At 40.4% G+C, this 24,484-nt stretch overlaps 2 protein-coding genes across 2 annotated transcripts in view; one reads left to right on the top strand and one right to left on the bottom strand.

Annotated features, from left to right (window-relative positions):
• Positions 1 to 4,446, top strand: part of phactr3a (phosphatase and actin regulator 3a) — a 31,997-nt gene extending 27,551 nt beyond the window's left edge. The window contains exons 8-12 of the mRNA XM_041946537.1: positions 2,528 to 2,583; positions 3,030 to 3,091; positions 3,253 to 3,393; positions 3,756 to 3,832; positions 4,330 to 4,446. Of these exons, the coding sequence (XP_041802471.1) occupies positions 2,528 to 2,583; positions 3,030 to 3,091; positions 3,253 to 3,393; positions 3,756 to 3,832; positions 4,330 to 4,345 (352 nt within the window). The 3' untranslated portion in view covers positions 4,346 to 4,446. The remainder of the gene's footprint in view (positions 1 to 2,527; positions 2,584 to 3,029; positions 3,092 to 3,252; positions 3,394 to 3,755; positions 3,833 to 4,329) is intronic.
• Positions 4,447 to 5,457: 1,011 nt separating this feature from the next.
• sycp2 (synaptonemal complex protein 2) lies at positions 5,458 to 23,656 on the bottom strand. Its single transcript, XM_041946497.1, has 44 exons — positions 23,633 to 23,656; positions 23,375 to 23,515; positions 23,154 to 23,285; positions 22,958 to 23,062; positions 22,824 to 22,848; positions 22,251 to 22,336; positions 22,062 to 22,156; positions 21,925 to 21,959; positions 21,695 to 21,837; positions 21,530 to 21,582; positions 21,167 to 21,212; positions 20,686 to 20,790; positions 20,511 to 20,571; positions 20,045 to 20,193; positions 19,874 to 19,948; positions 19,528 to 19,614; positions 18,861 to 18,963; positions 18,223 to 18,338; positions 17,810 to 17,873; positions 17,664 to 17,709; positions 17,414 to 17,518; positions 16,890 to 17,283; positions 16,684 to 16,793; positions 16,545 to 16,578; positions 16,382 to 16,452; positions 16,248 to 16,293; positions 16,108 to 16,151; positions 15,930 to 15,990; positions 15,496 to 15,661; positions 15,302 to 15,366; positions 15,022 to 15,210; positions 14,278 to 14,439; positions 13,152 to 13,301; positions 12,517 to 12,670; positions 11,460 to 11,740; positions 10,314 to 10,559; positions 9,839 to 10,040; positions 8,822 to 9,015; positions 8,391 to 8,485; positions 8,011 to 8,110; positions 7,740 to 7,798; positions 6,115 to 6,193; positions 5,739 to 5,795; positions 5,458 to 5,514 (listed from the first exon to the last, which is right to left on the bottom strand). Exons 1-44 carry the CDS (start codon positions 23,654 to 23,656, stop codon positions 5,458 to 5,460), a joined length of 4,812 nt encoding a protein of 1,603 aa, XP_041802431.1.
• Between the last annotated feature and the right edge of the window lie 828 nt (positions 23,657 to 24,484).

The raw sequence follows: 24,484 nt of genomic DNA, 5'->3' as shown, positions 1-24,484 counted from the left end.
CATTTTATTACAGAACATCCTGAGTGGCAAATGGAAACCCGTCTGCCAACAGGCGTTTATGCGTCATCATGGTATTCTGGGGATACCTTTAAGCTCTTATTTCAGCAATTAAACCCGGATGTAGAGAGCAGTGGGTGAGAATCTGGTGCACTGAGTCAGTGTGCTGTCCCATTTAATGATATTCTCAGTTATCCCAAATAAACAATTTTCTCTCACCTGAGATCATCACACAGCTATAAGGCTTTGTGATTCATATGTCTCACAAAGAACATCGGACTTTCTTGCCAAAATAGCGTTAAACGTTGACAGTGATCTCTGGTTTATTCAGCTCACCCACAAAGACAAGAAAAGGTGGTCTGTTTCTAAAAATAGCCACCGATTCTCTGTACAGCACACACAGCTCTGTGTGTAATAGTGAAGTCCACATTAGTGTGTTGCTAGGGAGAAGTGAGAATTTCTGCGGGAGCACTCTATTGTCTCAAAGATACCAAGCGGTGTTGCTAAGCAACTCGCCGACCAGGTCAATAATACGGGATGGTCGTATTCGCTGGGGCTTTGGAAATGATTTTCTGTTTCATCTGTTTGAAATGTAATACTGTAAGAGCTCTGGGAACACTTTGTCTCTCAGTTTGCTCGTTGAGGAGTCGTGAAGCCTGAGAGCGGTCATGCCGGGCTGCTCCTCAGGCATGAAACGTGTAAACTGATCAAAAATTACCAATGGAGTTCCCTTTTTTTTTTATTAAAAGAGGAGGATACAAGTGCAAATACAAATTAATCAAATACTGAAACTGTTCTAGACAACTGTCTTAAGTGTTTTCGTTCCATTTCTACTCTTATTTCTCAGAAGGGAATTTGCTTGGGGAGTCAAACTATTGAATTACTCCTCATGCTGTTCCTGGACGTCTAGTCACACGTGTTAATGAACAGATTGACTGGTGCCTGTGCTCATTACTGTAAAGACAACTACAACTGATTTAGCTTCCTTCTTCTTGTTGCTTCACTGATGTGGAAGAGATGTAGAAAACAAACCTAAGACAAATGAGTACTGATGCCCTTTCTTATTAAATGGTGGTATGGTGTTCTTACACAAATGTGGTTTTAGTCTCCCCTAAACAATATTACCACGGTTTAGGAGACTAAAACAGTTTTATGAGCTACTGAGAGGTGCAGCAATTAGTAGATTAATCAATTGGTTGATCAAAATAAAGTTAATTGGCAACTATTTTGTTAATTGATTTATAGTTTCCGTCATTTTTCAGGCAAAAATGTGAAACATTTGGAGACTCTTTGGGTTTTGAACTGTTGGTAGGATAAAAGAAGCAATTTGAAGAAGCCACTTTGGGCCGTGAGAAATTGTGACAAGCAGTTTACACATTTTATAGAGAAAATGATTAATCATGGAAATAATTGGCAGATTAATCAATAATAAAAATTATCATTAGTTGCAGCCCTCCAACTATTCAGTGCCCATCTGCCCAGTGGTGCATTGACACACACACACACATTGGGTCACCTGCTTTGTCGGCGTCCAGGTTTCAGAACGTGTGACCTAACTTTGATCGTTCACAGGACAGAGCTATAAAGTGTCCCGTGTTATCTTGGGTGACGGGATAAAGAGAGTCCTGCTGTGTGGTGGCATTCTGCCCTCTCTGTCCTTTCCACCTCTGGAGGTGTGCTGTGGAGTGTGCCACATGCTGTCTCAAGCTGAGCTCTGTTGTGCTGCTCACATTTATTATTTATACAAAGCAGTCTATGAATAGTTCACACACACAGGGGACTCCGGGAAAACATTGGATTTTGGAGACCTTTTGGATGCTTTGATGGTGAGGCAACCTGGCAGCTTGAAATAAATGTAGAACAAAGTGTGATCTGAATGTTTAAACTTAGCAAAAAAAGAATTTGTATGAGATCATAAAATAGGCTACAGTATTTTGAATCTATTACACATTTTATTTTCTATTTTCACTCCTTTAAAAAATCTCTTTCGTCTTCTATGTGACAAAAAATAAACTGAACTGGTGCAACGAGGGTGAAATGAGTGTGCCGGTGGCCCAGTGGACAACAGGAGGTTGGGGATGCCGTGAGTGGGAGCCCGTTAGGCTCCGCCTCCTACAAATTATGCATGCAGTAACCAGGGAAACTAGGGGAGTCGCGCCCCAGCAGCCCATCACGACCCAGTTGAAAAGCGCCTGTAGGCTGTGGCGGATAGTAGAGTAGTGCCTGAGCTGCCGCGGCCGTGTGCAGTCAACGTTACACGGCAGCTGCACCTGAGATGCAGCATCTTGACATCGAGAAATAATTTGGTGGAGAATTCTCAAACGGCAGAATCGCGCTTCTTCGACTATTCCAGATGTGGGGAGCGCCTCTGCCGAAGCACCACAGCCGCGGTTTGGATGGGAGATGGAGACATAGGGGATTCCTCTCGAGAACGCGCACAGTGAAGAAACTACAGCCGGTTTAAAGAGGACAGGACAGGGTCAGCTGAAGTCACAATGGTTCAAAACGTGGTTCTGGTGTTTCTCCGCAGGAGGCTGAGCCAGAGACCGAATGTGGAGGAGCTGGAGAGTCGGAACATCCTGAAACGTAAGTTCAAGCACTTTTCTACCGTCTCCACTAACACTGACTCCTTCAATTAAAATGTAGAGTAGATTGTGAAATAAATAAAAGCTATGATCGAACACACTCTAAAGAGGGCAGGATGATGCATTAATGATAGCACAGATTGCCCAGTGTGGTACATTATTCAGGAGCAAAAGAGCGCATGAGAGCACATTCCTTCTCCTCACTGTAAACCCTGGTTTACACTGCTACAAGCTGCATCTGTACAGAGATTCAAGGCAGGCTAACCCTGTTATTTCTTACTTATATTTAAATGTTTAACATCTGTACAATTACGTGATAGGTGATGATGCTGATTATCTTAAAAAACTAATAACCTAGAGGTTTTTTTTGTTTTGTTTTTGTTTTAGAATATGTGTGCTCATATAGTATCCTATGAATTTGTAATTTGGCCATTTTCTTCTTCCCAGAGAGAAACGACCAGACAGAGCAAGAGGAGAGGAGGGAGATCAAACAGCGGCTAAACAGAAAGGTACACATCTCCAAATATCTCCAAATATATATTTGTGTTTGATAACTAAATGAACTAAACCAAATTAACAATATATGCATGAAGCACATGGGAGACTCTGGTTAATTCACGCTGAATAGCAGCCAGCTATAAATGTTTGTCCAATTGCTTGTGTGTTCCAGCTCAACCAGCGGCCTACAGTAGATGAGCTACGAGACAGAAAGATTCTGATCCGCTTCAGTGACTATGTGGAGGTGGCCAAAGCTCAGGACTATGACCGGAGAGCAGACAAGCCGTGGACTCGGCTCTCAGCAGCGGACAAGGTGTGTGTCTGCGTGGAACACAGAGACCGATGTTTGACAGCGGAGAAACTTTTTGAAGTAACGGTGTCAGCCTGTACGACCCGTCATATCAGTTAGACTTATTACCAAACTAAGTTCACTATTTAGGTCAGTCTGATTACAACATTCCCCAAATTCTATGACCTACTGCTCATCGCCTATTTGCATTGCATGTTGCTGTTATCAGCTTATCTCACCAAATCCCCTGTTCTCTCCCTCTCTTTTTTTGGCTGATTATATTCTCTCTTCCTCCTGCTGTCACTTTGCTGTTCAAAGGTTGCAGCACCCCAATGGCTCAGGATGTACTTAGGGATGAACTAATGCTGTTTTTCTCTTGCCCACAGGCTGCAATCCGAAAAGAGCTGAACGAGTTTAAAAGCACCGAGATGGAAGTGCATGCCTCAAGCAAACACCTAACGAGGTCAGCATTCTTAAGTGTAGCCTATGTATGTGTATGGTATGTGTGTGAGTATCTCATGTTTGCTCTATTCTGGGCAGCAGCCGTCTATATTTAGCTCTCCTTGCTCATCCATAAAGCACAGAGGAACTAAAGATAGATGGCAGTGCTTCTAAATGGGGGGTGGGGGGTAGAGTAGGGGAGGTTGTCCTCTGGAGAACTCGTGCTGCCAAGCAGAGAGAAATGATAAAATGCCACAGTGTCCTTGGTTAAGCTTGTTTAGGAAAGCAGGGATCCTTGTTGTGTGTTGTAACAGTGACCCAGAGGGAGGATGGGATGCGAGTACGTGTCCAGCCCCTCAGTGCATTTAATGGCAGTGCTAAAAATAGCTCCACAGAGCTGATTAATAGCTCTGATCATAGTCGGGCAAAATGACAAAGGCACCCTCTGCTCTCATGGTGTGTACTTGTTCTCTTTATACACGGTCTCTCTATGTTCTCTCTCTCTCTCTCTCTCTCCAGGTTCCACCGGCCGTGAAAGCAGGGAGTTTCTTCTGTGAAGAAATGCTGAGCTTGGAAATTTTCTGAAGCTGCTAGAAGCTGCTCAGCAGTGACAGTTCAAAGAGCCTGGAGCCTTTTCGTCTTCAGCGCGTCTTTAACATTCTTCCAGCACCCTCGACTATCATATCATCAGTGTGAGGGCGCGGTTGTGGCAGAGAAGATGACGGTAATGTTTGCAGCAGTGTGTCCTGGAGACTACTGAACGTCGCCACATGGAAGCTGGCTGGTGGGGGAGACTCTGACTCTCGGGGTGAGAGCAGAGGGAAAAAAACAATCTTGTCATTCAGTCAGTGTTGGTTTTTTTTGTACTATTTCATGGACTCCTTTGACAAGGCGGTGTGAATCCGTGTAGTGGGAGGAAGTTGTGCATGTGACCAGCTTCACCTTTTCTTTACTGATGAATAATGTGTCACTGGGACTGTGTAAAGACTGTGCAGTCTGGGAGGTGGTATTTGGGGTTGAATTTGATATTAACTGTACATACAGTATGTCAGTCTGAATGAGACCGTCAATGTCTTCACTGAAAAGAGAAATACCTTTGTAAGCACTACTTGTCTTCAAAATACAAGGTCTTTTTTAAGAATGGCTTGTCTCATTTCTTTTTTCAAGTAATTCAGTTTTATTTTCAATTAAGAATTAGGTTGAAGAAGTCTTTAAAAATAATTGATAGATTTAACATTTTAAATATTCAATTTTTCAGTACGTAGCTAACCCACATAAATAAATCTGAAATGTGCATTAAAAATATCACAGAGCTAATAAAATTAAAGACATGGAAAAAGCTTATCTTCTGTAACACTAAAAACAAAAAAGGTGCTCTAAAAATGACTGAATTTATAAATGTCATTAAATAATAAATATCAGAATAACACAACACGTCTAATGACAACAAACATACAGCAACAACACATCCAGGTCAGAATAAATACTCAATAAAAGCAGAACCTGGAAAAATCAACATTTCAGGCAAACACTTTGAAATGAAATCAGCACAACTGAAGTACACAGCAGTGTGTATTGTGAGGTGAAATACACAAACTTGTTTGTAGAGCAGAGAACTTTGGCAGGACTTTGTCTAACCTGGCTCCATCAGGGGAAAAACAAAGCATGCAGACCTCTCTTCACACTCTGGATCTCCCCCTCTTGCTACAAAAGGTACACAAGTACAAAAAAAGATTCAGGAAAGAAGCTTAATTTCTAACTGTACACAATATCATCAGAGTCGTAGATTCTCTCTAGACTGTGTGATATGTACAGGCTTTCAAAGAAGCACTGCTCTGCTGACAGAGTGAAGGACACAAAATGAAACACAGACAAAAAATGAGCCTATGGCCTCGCTCAAGGGTCACCTGTGTGTCGAGTCTACTCACCATCTGACTGAGGAGTCTGTCCTGCACTGACTTCATGTCTTTTTTTATCAGGCACATCTGAAAACAGCAGGCAGAGCAGCAGGGTTTTAGGCGAGGTAACATACAATATGACACATTCAGGACAAGTGGGGGACGAGTTGACACGAGACAATGAGATAAGCAAAATGTTGTAAAGGCCACTCAGCAAAAAAAGATTGGACAGACAGGCTGACAGGCAGAGGTGACATGTTCTGTTTTTAAAAAAACAGTGAATGAATATTCATTTGGAGCTACCTGAGCTCTGGATTTACACAGCTACTTAGAAGTCTAACACTTGGACAACACAATGAAGCACATATTAGACGTCAACTGTGAAGTCCATGCCTGAGGATCAGACCTGGGACGTGAATAGTCTCTCCTCATACTCTAAGCTGTGACACTCGTTATTCTGGATGACTTTCGTCAGGATCTCATTTCTGGAGGGAAAGATACAGACAGTCATGCAGCTGAAGAAGGTGGGAGAACACACAAGAAGAAAGGTAATAAAAAAATATATATATAAAAACGTACTGCGGGTTCAAGCAGACAAACTTATAAGTATTAAATGCACTATTTCTGATTGCAATGTGGAAAATGATTTCTAGTGTACTCGACACAATTACAGTAGCTGGTAAGTCAAAGAGGTTTAAAATTATGGCTTAATTTGAAGCTTTACTTGATTTTCCTCATGCCTGTCATATTTGTCAGCAATTTGAAAATCTATCACTGACCCCCTTTGTGAGATGTTAGTGATTCAGAATCAAACTATCAATGACTGGTGAAGCAGAAAGCCTACAATTGGGCTGATGAATCTGGGGAAACTTTATGAACACATTCTACAGTTTGGTGTGTTCAGAGTTGACAAAGAACTAAAGAGTACTGACAAAATATGGTGAAAGGCCTTTCCACAAAGACAACAGTCACTGTAATCGTGTCACATAAAATCTGTGCTGTATGGTAGAGTGGTCAAAAAGAAGCCACAGCTCACCTTTCTAACAGCTTCACTTATCTGAATCAATTAAGACACACAACTCAAAAACTGCATATTTTGAGCAAACTCAGAAAGAGGGACTACTTGCTAGCTAGCCACCTCCATGCATGACAAGATACTACTCAGGTCATAATTTAATCATGGCGCATGGCACAAATGCTTTCATGGCCATTCATTCATTTACAAAAGCCGCAAGAACCTGAACAAATTGTGTCATTCCTGGGTATGACAGGCTGGCCCTTTGCAGTCCAGATGAGTCGATCATTAAAAATAACCAATCTAACTATCAGTTAGATGAAACGGCTGCATTCCCATGGAAACTGCATGACTGCGGTTTCCATGGGGACATGCTGGGTGTCCGAGGGTAGGCTGCCCCTCTACAAACACAAAGCACTTCTTTGCCTGGGCCTGGGCCGGTACTTGCCGGCGGCGGTGCTGGCCAGTCTGCCAGGCCATTTGGCGGATCTTGCAGTCGCCATCTTCCCTGATGAGCCTTCTTTCTCTAGTGTGCTCTCAAAACAAATCCCACACTGCCGCCACAGTAACCAAGTCATCTTGGCTGTATCAATCAATTTTCCAAGCTCAGTGCGAGTGGAGGGCAGCCTGGCGGCAGCCCACCCTGTGTTCACCTGGCCTGTCCGCTGAGACACTCTGGCAGTGAAAAGTGGCTCTGGGGAAGGAGGGACCCCAAGAGGCGCAGCAGCAGTCATCACTGAACCTAGCTTAGTCATATGAAGAAGCACCAGCCACAACCCTGTAAAAATAGCTTGTGCTGCTGGGTGCATATCTAGCTTATGATGATAAGCCTGAGGAAAGACGTATTCGTACGTAATCCGTGTTCCACCAAATAAACAAGCGTGTTATTCACCGTTTACAGAGTATATGGGCTTAAGCCTGCGGCGACCGCAATGATCACAGTGTGGCAGAAAACGGTATCAAACTAACAATGCTCTTTCAGTGCTCACACAAACACACACAGGCCTAATTTTCACCTCCTGTTTTCCTGCTCCTGGTAAGAATGGAATGCCACACTCTGCTTTTTCCAGTGCATCTGTGAGAGGACAGAGACCAAACACTAATCAGATACTGGCAAATCAACATGGTAAACACATCATATTTAGGACAGTCTCATTTAGCATTTAACAACAGAGTATTGTGAGATGTGGGTTTTTAATGATATTACTCTCCACATTCTCCTCCCAAAATGTGTGTGTGTGTGTTAGTGAGAGTGAGTAAGAGATACAGAGACACAGAGTGATGTACAGTCAGGTCTTTCTCCATGCTTTTCAACACGGTGTCATCCTGCTCCAGTTTGTGGATCTCTTCCAAGAGGATCTTTTTAACTTGTTCAAGTTTCTGAGTCCTGCACAGAGAAGAAACAGTTAACCAGTGAAGTGGAAACCGGAGTGTTTTCGGAGTGCAGGAAGACAGAGTATTCATGTACTAACAGAGTAGGCTTAGAACACTGAATCCTGACCGTGGATTGTGCAGTTGTTTTCGTCAACCTGGTTGACGGTGGGCAACCAGCCATTAAATTAAGCTATATCTTGATAGTAAAAGACATAATTAAAGTGCAAATTTGATGTTATCTATGAGGCAATATGACAGTGAATGTAAAAGTTACTAACTATAGACTAACTGACCTGTGTTTGGTAACTTGTATGTTGAGAGAAGAGACATGTTGCTGGACGGTCTTCAAAGAGTGCTTGTTGTAAACCTCCATCATCCTCTGATGGTTCTGAAAACAAAAACACATTTAATAGATAGTGGTTCAGTAAGGCCATCATTTAATAACATTTTAGAGGCTCAGGATTTTGAAAACAGTTGACAGTGAATATGAAGTGTTCAAGAGAAGTTTGGAGAATATATTAAGTCCAAAACAAAAGAATTCACTGCTTTCTCAAAGACACATGGCCATCATAGCTAAATCACATATTATTTTCAGTGGTGTTCAGTGCCTTATGAAACTGCTTCAGGACAAAAAGGAAAATAGACAATGTAGCATGTCAGTATCCTCTTGCCCTGTAGACTATTTAAATTAGGTTTGTGGTGTGTGTGTGTGTGTGTGTCCAACCTGGAACTTCTTCTTGAGTTCAGCGTTGAACTGCTGGCACATATTACTCGGGTTCACTGCAATTTTTGACAACTCCAAATCCTCATCCATGTCCATTTCTCCATCCTGCACTTTAGCCTCCCAGTGACTGGAGCGCAGCGTGTGGGAAGAAGACATCACGTGGCTCACTTCACTATCAGCAGACACCTCAGTCACTGAGGGTAACAGAGAAAACCACTGAACCGTGAGAATAACCTCAGAGTGAAATTCTGCTTGAATATGGAAAAAAACGTAATTACACAGGCTGCTGATGGAAGTTTCTTCCAAAATTAAAAGGGAAGGCACTGAAACATTAACATCTTCACCACATGGTGAACAACAAAAAAATGGTTTTGGCTATGCTTAAAAAAATATTGTGCTGCTGGTTGTTGTGTATCATCAAACACATCAAAAATGGATCTCAAATGCCTTTTTTGAGTTGTGTGTCTCAGTCTCATTCTTGATGTTCTCATATTCTATTCTTGGTAACTTGGAAAGTTTTATATTCAGACCGCTTTCTGTGTTTTACTCTTCTATTAAACTACTTTGTTCTCTCCAGTTATGGGGACACGTAGGAGTTACTGCCTACATTAGAAGTAAAACAATGAAAAGTGGCCATGTTTTAGTTCCTAACACTGCATGCAAGAAACCAGTGTATTGTGTTAACTGCAACGAGGTATCTTGTCACCAGGATGCCTCACAGGCTCCAGCTGACCTTAATTACAAAGTATCACACAGACAATTTGAACCAACCAACAGAGTTTTGCTGGTTTATGAAATGATAGCACACATTGATCTTGTTAAAAACTAATGTGATGCATTCATAACACTACTTAATGCATTTGTTTTTCAGGTTTGCATGACCATCTTCCTGTGCCAGAGTGGCACTGATTTATCAAGACAGTTTATTTCACCGGGATATTTGTAATGTTACTCCAGGCTGAATTACTAATCCTAATTAGTACTACTAATTACTAACTTATAAGTAACATGTCTTACAGGACTTAAATAACCTCCTTGGTTTCATCTGAGAGCGCTGCCTTCTCATCTTGCTTTTCTTCCTCTCTTCTTCCTCATCATCCTTAAAATTACTGGAGGAGGAGATGCGGCGCTTGCGACTGGGTCCTGCAACAAGAACTGGCAGTTTTAGACTACTGCTACATTGTTTAGGTGTAGAGGGCAACACAGCTGTGGGGTCAGACTGTAACTAACTAAAAAACTGGGAAAAGCTGAACACCAAAGGTCTTTTACCTGAGATATGAAAGGCTCGATCTGAAGGTCGTGATTTCTGTCAGGATGGACAGTAATGCATTTGTCATTTGTTCGACGGCTACAGTTATTTAAAAATTACAATAACCCAACTAATTCCAACTCATTTGGGGTCTTCCAGTGCTCCCTTCGGTCCATCCATCCATCTATCCAATTATAATTAATCAATCACAAAACATAATGTCTAGTAAAGCCCTACCTCAACAGTGGAGCTGTCCTGAACTCTACTACCGAGTTCTGCTGACTTGGTGGATGACAGGCTCAACGATACTGAAGACACTTTACTAAAACTGTAATGGCCGCCACTGTGGATGGTGTCTTCAGTGAAAGGTGACTGAGGAGGAGAGGGCATGGACGGCTTGCCCAGCTCAAGAAGTGTGGATGTTAACAGGGGCGGAGTGGACAGAGACAAAGGAGATTGAGGTGGTGAGGACTGCGGGAAAGAACTCATCTGGAAACAAATAAAAGAATGGAGAGGAACTGATGAGAAAATGATGAGCACGAAGAAGTATGGCAAGTCATTTAGTGATTATCTAATTACCATGTCTGTCATGGATTAGTGACAGGAAAATGATAAAGACATTTTCTATGATGCATTAAGAGGCACGATGAAGTGTTGAAGCGCTATTATCTGCTCTGACTGGAGTTATATAGGTCATTTCAATCATGTTATTTAATCACTCAAATCATCAAATGCAATTCCAACATTATCTACATAATTACATGAAGTTGAATTCGGACTGATATGGATACACTCATTGACGCCTGAGAAAGTCTTGGTTTAACCTCAGTCCTCTTAGCACGGGGCCGAGCAGTTTGAGGTTCAATATAACCAAAATTCTTAGAGAAAATCTAAAAACCCAAAAAATGGCTGTTGACAGAAGGAAGTGTTTCTTTCTTAGCCCACATTTTCTCAGCTGGCCTGGGAATTTCAACCAGCAATGTTTAGGTCACAAACCTACTTCCTTACATTCTAGGTTACTGTTTATGAAGGCCTACAGTCATCTAAATATTCACACCTCCATTCATGTCACTCTAGTGAGTCTCACAAGACTGTCGAGTGACGTCAATGACTTCCACATAGTGTAAAGGTGTGTGAATCACTTGAAGATGTTAGATACCAGGGAACTCCCTACCAGTTGTTAGAAATGAAGAATACTGAGATGAGCTGTTAAACAAGATAATGAAAGGCCATAACATTCTTGGCTACACTGCCCAGATATATGATGGGGGTTAAAGGGAGGATGTGGTATTATGTGCCATTAATCTTTGAATGTGATTCTAACCCTTAACTCAGAATCCACATATGACCATGAGACCTACATAAGGTGTCAGAGAGGTGCTGTTTTACCTCTGCAGCACAAGGTTTAGCAGGAGTTTGACCTATGGGGGTCAGTGAAGGAAGAGTGGGGACAGACTGGTTGGAATGAGTCTTGGATGAGCTGCGCTTCCTTTCTGTACTGAAGAGGAGCTCGACATTTTCTTTACTGCTGACTTTAGGTTTGGGTAGCAGCAGGAATGGTGGGGGGGTGTCCTGGCAGGGAGGGTAGGGGGAGGCAGGGAGCGGGGATCCCCGTGGGGTGAGGAGAGGGGAGCTGGTCAAATCCATGGCTGGGGCTGACCTCTCTGCAGCTGTGAGGGTCCAAAATAAGCGCAGATGTTCAAACAGCTGGCCTCAGAAGTTTGACAGAGAGTACAAGGTCAATATATACATGCCTTTCTACATATCAATTTACAGTTAAGAGACTGGAGTCAGGAGGGCCATTCATGTAACACTTTCAAAACTTTCTTCATGAAGGTGCAAAGAGGGTAAATAGCAAACATACATTAATACACACGTTTTACGCGTTCATAGGTAGTTGATACAAAATATCTCACGGTTAAAACTGAGCAGACCAAGTAAAGAAAAGCAGTTTGGGTTGTAGTGAAGAATATTCTATTGTATGTGCATCCATTTGAGGGTGTACACATTTACTGGCCTTCAAAATAAAAGCAATAATTGCACAATTGTCAGGCTAAAAAGAGCAAAAAGTTCTTTTTTTAACATCAGGACTAGAAATGAAGTCAAACCCTCCCTCTGAATAATCTGCAAAGGTAGACCTTTATTCACTCTTGAGCTACTTTAATACACATGCAGTGCCACTACATACAGTGAAATCCAAAAATTATCTTGGAAATGGAATGGCTTAAATGGAATCCAAGCAAAAGCAAGTTTTCTCAATGATGGCAAACAAGTTTAGGAACCAAAGTGCCAAAAGGAATATTGAGTAATATATGTGGCCACTGTGATGGAATTAAAAAACCATTTGATCCACTATGAAACATGTAATAGACATTAGCTGATGTCAAAGGATTCAAATGACTGTTATCTAACTCTGATGTTGGTGAGTAGCTTTCCACAGTCTTACATCTCATCTTCTCGATGGAAGGAGGGCGCGGACAAAAAGAAGTCTGGCGGGCAGCCCAGCAATCCTTCAATACATTCATCTGTTCTTGGACAGGGGGTACACTTCCCTTATTTAACTTCGAAGTTTCTGGAACAATATTCTTAGGTCTCTGCTGCTGAAAAGCAAAGTGTCTCTGTTAAATATGATGATCAACAAGCAAAAACCCATCCTGAACCACAAGGCAATTGATCATATTCAAGCCTATGGTTCATTTCATCTTAATACAACTAAAAAAAAAACAAAAAACATGCTGATATTTTTTCACCATTTGATGTTAAATGATATAAAGTATAATGCATAGATTTTTGCTGAAATTGCTTTAGCAACCTGCTTTAGCTTTAGTTTCTAATTGGGAACAATAATTCTAAACTAACCAGCCAGTTATTCAGATTACATACAGTGTATTAATCGTCCAATATGATGAAACATTTTAGATAACTTTTTATACATTTCTCTTTGCAGCATTTAACAAGAATTTACCAAATGGGATCAGTTACAGTCAATCATACACAATAAACATGATATCATCAGATGTGCTCAATTCAACTTTTCAAAGGGTAACCTGGAGTGACCTAAATAGACGGCTGGGCTCCCACCTTGAGACCAGATGGCTTTTTCGGATCTGACTGGTCATTGTCGTCCAGTGTCTTGTAGGTATCTGTGGATTGCTCAGATGAGGTGTTTTTTCTTTTCTTTACCTCTGAACAGGTCTTCTTGCTGTTCCACTGGAGGCCAGCGAAATATCTCTGTTGGCAGAAACACCAAAAAGGATTGGAATATTGCTGCAACTATTAACACAACTATGACTCCAAAATAATTGCCAGTGTGACCACATTAAAAAAGTGATATTATTACCCATTCACACTGCAAACAACATAATTAGGAAGTAGCCAGAAGCTTTTATATTCTACCGAGCTCAGTAAGGTTGATGATGTCTGGACTGTCAACAAACTTTACAGCTGAGAAAGGTCGCCCATGGCAAAACTAGACAATTTCAGAGTTTCACATATCCACAATATCAATATTGACTGCCACATAACTATTTTTCTACTATTTAAAATGGCTATAATCATATTTCATGTAGAGCTGTGTGAGCATTGATTCATTCAGCCCCTCCTTGCTGTGTGCTCGCTCTCTGTGTCTCTGTCACAATCACATTGACAAGGGACAAGTCTTTGAATAGTGCCTCCTCTCTGCATACTCTGAATCAAAACATGTTTGTGCATGAGAGAAGATTAGAGAAGATAAAATAAGACTTTATTAATCTCACAATGGAGACATTCACTCAGAATAGAATAGAGAAAGGATTGTTGCTCACATTTCCCCCCGAGTAGATGGCCGGCGCATGTTTTCAAGTTAACTTCGATTAGTCTATGTTCTTGATACAACACTGTCAATCTCTGAGACCCAACTCTTAAAGTAATCTAGGGATAAGGAGAACTGTGGTCAAGTGAGCTGTCCGGAGCTGCCCTCCCATCAGCTACCACCACAAACAGAGCCGAATTCTGTGGAATACACTGAGTTTGTTTTCATTGGTAATTTGTTTTCTCTATGATGCTCCAAGAACAACAGCATTTATCTGTGGTGTTTGCTGTGAGCTCTGAAATACATCTATTCACATTTGTTACTTTTCGATGGCTGCTGCTTAATGCACACTCCATAGCTAAATTTATTATGTCACTACAATGATGTCACATTATGATCGTCAATACCAAAGTCTACCTTGGAAGTTGGTGACTGCTCTGACAAAGACTGGTATCTGTGATGGTTGTTCTCTAGCTTCACATCACTTTTGGTTGGGTGTTTGCTGGACGTCTTTTTCTTTGACGCTTGAGCAACCTCATGAGTTTTCTCAGCATTTTCCAGATGATCAGTGGAGGAGTACTATTATTAGTGGAGAAAGACAGTATGATTTTAGACTATTTGCAGGAGCACTATAATTAACTGCAATCTCTCTATAATTATATAGAAATGTTACAGAAGACATGGTCAACTAACAGTAGCTCTAATGGCAACAAGTGAATCCCACTGGTGGTTTTGCTCATGTACTAGGGATGTGAAATCTGCCCCACTCAAAATGTTGACCTATCATACGTGATTAAAAAACCATGATTGAGACTGAGCATTTTAAGGTATTTTGAACAAGTAAAATCTAATCTATTCACTTGTTCAGGTATAATATTTGTAGAGTACTCCCTGTACTACAACTTCTCACTGCATCAAAGACGGCAGCATACTTGCTGTATTACTTGGAGTTGTCCGTTCCATTGTAATGCAGATCCAAAATAGTTAGTGACTCTAATAGTGGAGATAAATTCTGATCAGCCAAACCTAATCTTATAGGCACATGCATGCACAATAAGAACAATTACAATGTTATCTGTTCAGCAGTGTTTGAAAAGTGGATAAACAATTAATCTACTTTTAAAAAGAGGAAGTGACTTAAGATACAGGGAACTATTTTGCCTTGGAAACAGGCGGCTTCTCTGATTCTGACTCGTCGTCATCAGTGTCTGGCTCTTTGTAGCTCTTGGTAGAGGTGACTGCAACTCTTTGGGATCTCCTTCTGCCTTCTGCATGTGGTCTGTTGGGTGCTGCAGTTGGCTTCAATGTCTTCTTTGGCTGCTCCACTCTCTCCTTCACAATGGGCTTCTTCTGATTAAACAACAATGACACCTAGTGGCTGACTGGGGTAGTGCATCACAGGATTCAAGCACATCATTTACAAAAAACAATACTGCCTTACCTTATTGGGTTTAGTATTTCCCTTTACTGCTTTTTGTGAGGGTGCTGGTAAATCTGGGGAATCAGCTGCAAGGGAAGCAAACCCATTATGTCTATTGGAATACTAGTGTCTTTAAGTAATTTTATCAGCATTCAGTGTTAATGTGATCAATTTCAGACTATGAGCAGCATGAATGTGTGGCTTTAACGGCCTACATGAAGTATGAGGTGACACAGCTTTCGCCTTGATGGTCGCCTGCCTGGAGTACGTGGTAACTTTGGGTTTGGGTTTCCTGCTCGACTCCTTCAGCCAGCTGACCTCAGTCATGGCATAGTCTGTATCTGTGTCACTGAACAGATGTTTCTTCAAATGCCGCTTCTCCTGCAACACACAAAGCAGTGGAAGACAGAGACATAGATAGATAGGTAGAATTACAGAGAGAGACAGAGCGAGGATGCTTTATTGGCTAATAATAATAATAAATAGTAAATGTAAACCATAACTTTTTAAACATGCAACATTTCCTGATGTGTGCTTTCCTCCTCTTTTCCTGACAAAAACAGTACTACATGAGCACATATACTGCAAGCATACACACACAGACACACACACAACAATAATAAAACATTACAGTACAATGAAAGAATACTTTTGCCACAGGTTGTCCATTTTTTGTTGTGCTGAGGAGTACTGAGGAGTCATGAATGCCACTGAAAAATAAAATGCATGAGATTAGACAATTTTAATACAAAGTCTTATTGTTTCAGAAGTTGTATTTCTTGGCCAATAAGCCCAAAGGCCATTCTCAGCTGTCAGACCTACTGTACCTGCTCGATATAGCAGAGGTGTTAGTGAAGGTTTTGTTCTTTTCCTAACGAGCAATAAAGCAGACATTAAGCACTGACTGGCACACCAAGTACTCAGGTACAAATTATCTGAAGCTATAAAATTTATTTGTAATATTTACCCCAACACTCAGTGGTGCATCGGCATGGAATGCAAAAACATCTTTTCTGTGAAACAGAAAAAAGGGATTAAATAAATCCTAAAATGCAATGAAAGCCACTGAAATATCCAAACGATTTAACTAAATTATATTACCTCTGCCTTGTAGAGCTTGTTGCAGTTTTGCTGTGGGAATTCATTAGGCTTACAGCTCCAGATACTTGTCTCTATAGGAAATAAAGATCATCTTTCATAAATCAAGTAGGAGAAAAGTAACTTCAAGTTATGCATTACCATGAACAAAGTAATAATCACTTACTTTAGTTGATAACCAGCTCATATTAAAGACCGGCCTATAAAAAAACACAGTCAATAAGTGGCACAATTATGCTAGCAGTGACAAATGTTTATTCACTACAGTAAAAAAAATGTAGCACTACAATAATCAATGTGTATACCTGTTGGCAAAAGTCCAGCTCTGAGAGATATTTTCTGCAGTATCTTTTGCTGTGGACTCATAATGCCTAGAGATGAGCTTGACCATGCTGCCTGCAACCTCTGCATCTCTCTGAGTAAAGACAGTAAACTGTGTGAAAATCACAATATACAACTTTATTAAACTTTGAATGGACATTAAGCTGCTTAAATCTTACAAAATTCACACCTTCTCTTTTCTTGAAAGGGCTCTGTTAGCTTCAGTTATAATGTTAGGTCTCTCCTGCAGAGCTTTGGTTGCGGAGGCCTTGGCTGGAGCTTTGATTAGGGAAGCATCTGCTTCCAGTGACATCTGGCCTTCGCTCTTCCCTTTCTCCAGGCCATTTCTCTGGGCCTGCTGCTCTTTGGGAATGCACAATGTGGAAGCACAATGGTCCGCAGATCTTCTCCCTTTTGAGACCCCTTGGCCATCAGACATTTTTCTCTGGGATGCAGGATCTTGGTTCCTCTCTTTGAGGACCTGCTGTAGACGGTGGGTGAGTTCAGTATGGAGTTGCCTTTGGCTGATTGGGCCAAGAACTGGAGCTGAGAATCTCTGCACTGAGGACTGCTGTGGTGAGAAACTTGAATGAGGCTCTAAAAGGAAATAGTTTAAAAACAAAAGTTAAAAGATTATGTTAGCTAGCTAGGTTTTGTGTGTGTTACTAGCTTTTAATATGGAAAAACATTTAGCGATGTCTTAGAGATAGCAACAATATTTGATTACTTCTTTGTTTATCAGGTCTTGGCAGAGAGCTGACTTTCTGTGTGGGCATCATTAGCATTTCCGAAACTGACAGTTTGCTCCAGTTAGAGGATCTGCAATTTGAACATATAACATGCCTAGTTACTGTATACACTCAATATACACAAAGAGCATTAACACAAAAACAGACAACATTACCAATTCAGAGCGTTGGCTACTCAATGTGCAAACAGTGTGAATGTTTTACACAGTGCTTACATGTTTCTTCTAGTTTCAGGTTGGGTGTCAGGCACAAAACTATCCTCTGCAAGTAAAAGGATCAGTGGTGAGTTCAAGAGTCTTTGAAGAAAAGCAATATAGCTGTATTTCTGGTGCTAAGCCAAGTCACTACAGTAACATAATACCTAGAGACTGTTCTTCTCCCTGTACAGCTTGAACCATATCTATTGCTTTTACCACTGGTATGTTCTGCAGGACAACAAAACAGAATATATATAGAATATATTTTGTGTACATACAACTTTCCCTCCACTGGAATAACATGTAAAATACTGTACATGCAGGACTGTCATTATACCAGCTTCGCCTGACAGCTAGAAAAGAAATCCTGTTGGGACCAATAGCTCCAAACATTATCTCGGTCTGCAGTTATTAATCTTAATAATTAATACATGCAATCACAAAAAAGATTCAAAAGCAATATTACTGTGCTCATAGTTCAGCCATATTATACCCTCATACACTGAAAACAGTTCAGAAAGATTGCCCCAAAGTAGACAACACAAAGACGCTTAACTTGTAAACAAGTTGATTATACCTTTTTGTGTTTGCCAGCCTTATTCTTATTGGCCTGTTTGGAAGTCCTGCTCTGTTTCCTATCACATGGACAAACCATCTCCAAAGACGGCTTCCCTTTACTCTTGGCTGGAGTGTCTAAAAGGCAGAAAAGATCCATGTAATAGTTGAGAGTTGAATCTACATGTTGTGCCTCAATTTTTCTATGCAGACAATAAGAGAGAGAAAAAAAGACTAAAACACTGACAAGAAACTTCCCATCAAGTGGGACAAACTGCCTCGAATGGTTTTGGGCTACAATGCTGTGGATGTGAATATGGATATAACAAGAGTCTTGCTTCATGTGAAGGAGACGCACTGTGAAGAAATTATCTGTCAATTGGAGACTATGCGCTTCTTTTGACTTTTTGTGAAACATACAATATAGCCCAATGAGTTCAGTAAAGCAGATAAATGTTTGCATATTGTGCTATAAACACTGTAGTCATCGAATAATAGAAAGGCAGCAAAAATCTAAATTTAATTTTAACCTTTAAATTATTTTAATTCAATTTATTTTAAATTTTTCAAGGCTTTCAAGGACTGAGGATAGAATTAAGACAACACAATAACACTGGAACCAGGTGACAGCAATTCCTGAACATTTCAAGTGTCACCTACTAGATGGTTTAACAGCAGAGAGGGAACCTGAACCTTTCACACTTTGTCCTGTACTTCCGATGAAGGTGGTAGACTCTGAAATTCTCATCTTGGCTGGGGTCACCTGGATGGAAAATCACAATGACTGTGTCTGACGTTGATACCACAGCATCACCTTGGCAGGGCAAATAATTCCATCTTATGGCAAATACTTCTACAGGTTGGTTCTCTTATTTTTCTAGGCCCCCTACTGGCTTTGAATGCTACTTCTTAAAGCATTTCAAGATTCAAGATTCAAGATCGTCTCAGCTAGTGATCTAAACGTCAGGTAAATATTTTCACAGTAGAACTGCAACCAACAACTGCATCTTCAGTGGCATAAATTATATTGGTGTTATGCACTACATTGTAACATGAAATCATGATATACAAAGTAGTGTAGTAACTGGACAAAACTACTGATCTCTAAACAGCCATTGAATGCACTTGGGGTAATCAGAAAAAAAACATATATATTGACTGAATGAGCATTAATTACCGTTACCACAAAAATCCAAAAGACCTTGAAAGCCTGGTTATGTATGTTTATGAGCTCATTGAACTGTCAAAACACGGTTTTCATTAACAAACATATGTGCTGCATATTCTGCTACATATTTGATTGAATATACAGTGCAAACTCTTTCACCTGGACAGGTGCAGATGGGGAAAGTAAAAGGTAGGGGGCAGTGCTTTTCTCACTTTCAGCACAGGTCACCTGACTCTCTGGAACGACCTGCATGGAAATTGACATGCAGAACAAAGGCTTCACAGCCGTAATGCTGATATGCACTGAAAGCTTTTTCAAAGTGCACTTCTGATACAATAATATCATATTCGTGTATATGTTTCAGAAACATCTTGAATCTAGACAATTTGATTCAAGCCAATCTCAAAAAGGAACCTATTCCATTCATAAACAGGCAACTATCTCCCGTATTATACATTTTGGTATTTGTAATGATGTAATGTTATGTTAACAGACCATTGTTTACCTGGGAGCTGTTCTCTTCCATTAGAATTTTAACCGTAGTCTTCACTATAGATGTGCCTGTCTTTCCCACAAAGCCCTAAGAGGAAGAGACGTTTGTTAATGCAAATTGCCAAATAAATATTGTTATAAATATTGCGGCTAATAAGGATGAAGTGAATAAGGCACGGCCTACTTTGTTTTTGCTGTGTCCATAGACACTAAGAGCAGCCTGCAGGATGTCCAGGGAGGAGCTGAAGTGGATGGTTAGACACGATCCTTCCACTGCACCTACGACGACCACTTCTGACAGCTTTAACTGCAAAATATGCCTCTTGTCTCCCTCTGGAGACAAGAACACTGTTTTATTGTTAGACAGACAGACAGACAGACACACACACACACACACACACACATACACAAGCCAATCACAATCAAATCAAAAGGGGATATTATCTTCATGACATTTAGTGGTCTTGATTAATCTGTTATGCTTGTATCTTGACTAAAGCCTGACTAAGGCCTTTGAAAATACATAAATCCATCAAGTTCAGATGCATGGGACACCATAACACACTACATATAACTGTGTATCGGTGAAATTTAGAGCTACAGGGCTGAGCAAGCAAATACAAATGCAGAGGTCTTTGTGCTTTAATTACCTGTAACAGAGTAGCTTTTGACTTCATTTTCATTGATACATATTGTTTCCCACTCGCCCTCCTTCATGAAGGGGAAACCACACGTTAGTCTCTAAAAGATATACTGTACATCTAGTGTTGATTACACAAATGCTGTACTTTTTGATTTTCACTTCTAGTCATGATCTTGAAGTACCTGTGTTTCTTCATTAGCTAAAGAGAAGTAAAAGGAGATGCTGTGACTGCCGAGGTTGAAGTCAATCCAAAATTCTTCCATCTTCTCATCAGCAGGCATCAGCAGCTGACAACATAATCACAATCCTTTAAGCATATCTGCAAATACACTTAGGGGTACATGATGAATTATAACATTCAGCATTATAAGCAAACTATTTAAACCCTTCTTTTCCACCAGGCGCAGCTCTATGATGGTTTGTTCCATCTTCTCCATGGCCTTATACCCCACCAGCAGTGTTTCAGAAGAGGAGCGTTTTGCCCAATTTTGTTGACATAAATAAAGACTCATGATAAGTTCTATATCACTGCCTTGAATGTGCAGACAGATTCAGACAGACAGACCTTTTGGACCTTTGGACAATAACCTATGGTGTAATTTCATATTCTGTTTGGTTTTATTCTCCCATTTCCAAAACCATAGAAATTCTACCGATACTAACCTCATACTTGTCCAGATAAACCTCCAAACAAGGGTAGGAATACACTCTATAGCACAGAGAGGACATTGTTATTCAGCTATGTACATTTGTCATCAGCACTGCTGATGTTTCCCCTACTTTTGACTGATATGACCCATAAATGCTGCATATACTTAGACAAAATGAAAAGATGTTAAAAATTAGCTGGCACAAAATTACACAATGGTTCTACAGGTGTGTGATATTACTTGGGAGAAAGGAAGAACAGCCACTACAATTGATTTTCTCATTGTGCTTGAGTCAAGGCTGTGACACAATATGAAATTGAAATATTCAATTTTTGGAACCCCAATGACCCCTCAAGTTACCCAGACCATTGTGTACCTTCTCCTGTCACCCTGCATCCCATTCACCAAGTTCAGAAACTTGCGACAATCCTGAAATCATACACATTCACAATAAATTCTATACTACTGAGCTGTTGTAAGATTATTATAATATGCTATCACTTTAGTGCAACAAAATGTAAATGCAAATGAAAGGTTTTACCGTCTCAAACTCAGAGTCATGGATCTTGGTAAAGGCACTGGCCACATGCTCCATGCGGAACCACTGATCTGCCAACTCCTTCCTCTGGTAAGGAGTAGCCATTCTGCACAGTGCCTCCATCAGGGCTGTCTGCAAGTCATAATCTGACACAAACAGACTTTGCTGTACATTATTTGTGTCTTGTATGGTTCAAGGAAAAGAGAGATAGAACCTCTAGTGAAAAAACTTACCACCACCCTCCAATATGTGACCAGCCAGTTTGATCCTGGAGAAATAGGATGAACAAACCAAAGTTAAACAGTGTGTGCATACTATAAAAAAAAATTGTGAGACTGATTCTTATTATAAGGAACCTGCCATGACATACATGATATCTGAGGCCTTGTGTGATGTTAGGATGTTCTTCTTTTTCTTAAGCTCCACTGGGATTTTGTCCAGAATTAAGTTAAACTTACGAATAGCCTGTTAGAAAATTTTTAGCAAGTTTATTTATGAGAGAACACCTGACTCATGGTTTTTAATGCTATTCCAAAAAAGTTGTAAACCTATTTCAAACCTCTTTTTGAATCAGGATGTAGATTCTAGGGTCTACTGCCAATTGACCAACAGGATACAGGAAGGACTCTGTAATTTTGTCTGTTCCTGCAAAAAACACGTTTGTAGCAACACTGTGAATGGAGACAAAGTGTTTTTTTATACACATAGATTCACGATGAAAGTGAAGAAATTTAAGCTTTACATGGTTAAAAAAAGGTGATGGCGTATGATGAATGATCATGATCTTCCACCTAAATCTGTAGCTATAATGTATCAGCCTATTAGGAACAGAATCACCTCAAAGCAATATAGGGAGCACTTAATTTGACAGTGGCTTTAAACAGATAGTGCACTAGTGTGAGGAGAATTTAACACTCTCCTATTTATGGAATAAACAAAGAGATTTTAGTAATACTGTGATTTCAAGATTCCACTTTGTTAAATAAACAAGGAATTTTCTTAACATTTAGCCACTCAAGGTGGAATAAAAGCATATTAGTTTTAATTTCCATTTTGGTCCTAAAAAGGCCTAACTGAAGATGAACCACGCATACTGAAAATGAAATACAAAGAAAGAAATGTGCAGGTCTACCCTCTTTGCATGAGTCATGAACCACCTGTAACAAAGAGGAAGGAAAATTGTTTTAAATCATGGAGACTAACATGAGTATATGTTACAGTAGTTCTATTATACAAAGTGTATTTTAGTGTTAGACATTAACTCACCATTAAGGCATCAAAGAAGTCCTCAGAGAGATTGAACAAGGTCTCATCCCACTGTGGGCCACACTGGATCCAAAGATGCCTGCATTTCTCAAACCACTCCACCATGTGCACAGAACCACGTTCAGTTAACAACTATGGACATTTAGTCACACAGTGCTCACACAGTGTGTACCTGTATGTATTAGATTGTACTTATCTTTTTGAGCAGGCCTTGCGCTATTAACCCTGACAGTCCTTGACAAGCACCAGGTGGTTTCAGGTTTTTCCCACACTTGTAGAGGATGGCAAGGCCCAGACTGGCTGATTTGTAATTGTTGTTATCTAAGCACTACATAAACAATACAGACATGGGTTCACTAAATCCACAAGCCTCAGAGCATTGTGACATGTTAATGGGTGTACTGTGCCTCAACTTACGCTGCTGACAAGTTTATCCAATTTGGTAAGAAACTGTTGGGAACATTTTATGGAAGTCTCTTCACGTACGTCCCATTGCAAGAATAGATCCAGTGTTTGAGCATCCCCGCTCTTTAAGGTCTCTTCAATAATTTTCTCCAACTGCACATGAAATGGGTTCATCCACGTTTACTTTTCACCATTAACTGACTTCAACAACAAACGTTAAAGAAGCGTTACTTAAAGTGACAGTAATTTTTGTAAGGTTTGCACTCTCACCTGCGTTTCCTGTCCTGGTGCCATTCTTACTTCCAACAGCTTTACTGCCTCTTGGCTTCTGCTGTCTTCAAAATGTCTGTAAAGGTGATTGCAAACCTGCCAATCTTAACGCTAACGTTAATTAACTTAATGTATAAGTAAGTGAAGGTCAACATGAGTTTTTTTTGTTAGCCAGCCGATCAAACTCAATGAGCAGTTGACATAAACGTTAAATCATGACTGACTCTGTGGGAATGTTTTTCGAAACGTTTGTGATACGGTTTTGTTAACTAGCTAGCCGTGTACAACCTGACACTAATTGTTAAATTTGCCTTTCAAGACTATTAACATGACCCGTCGACACTATTAATACTATAAAACTACTCTGGAAAAGTTGCTTTATTACGATTGTACATTACGTTTGACACAGGGTAACGTTAAACTATTTCTAGGTTAGCTTACAGACGTTCACCATGTATGGCCTCACCGCTTCTCAATGTTAGTTTAGGAATAACGTTATCATAAAAGCTACGGAAGCTAACGCTAGTTAGCTAGCTAATGTTTAACTTCCCTCTCCTAATTGACGCTCATTTCCTAAATTAACGTTAAACTGGCACCGAATAGCTATAAAAAGTCGTTAAGGATACACTGTCGGATTGTATTACTGTTGTAACGCAAACGATAACGTTACTTACAACGATGTCGAATATCAGGACATCAGGAAAAGCAGGACATTACCTCTATTGCTTGACATCTTTGACAGGTTTACAATTGGTCCAGCGCAAAACGCGCGAAACCACCACGAAAGCGCGTGACGGGCCGGAAATGTCCACCAGTTTTCTCTCTGTCCCCCTACTTTCTGCTTCTGCACAG

The sequence above is a fragment of the Chelmon rostratus genome, chromosome 10 (genome assembly GCF_017976325.1).
Source record: "Chelmon rostratus isolate fCheRos1 chromosome 10, fCheRos1.pri, whole genome shotgun sequence".
In the NCBI taxonomy this organism is placed as follows: domain Eukaryota; kingdom Metazoa; phylum Chordata; class Actinopteri; order Chaetodontiformes; family Chaetodontidae; genus Chelmon; species Chelmon rostratus.
This window is presented reverse-complemented; position numbering and strand designations above follow the sequence as displayed.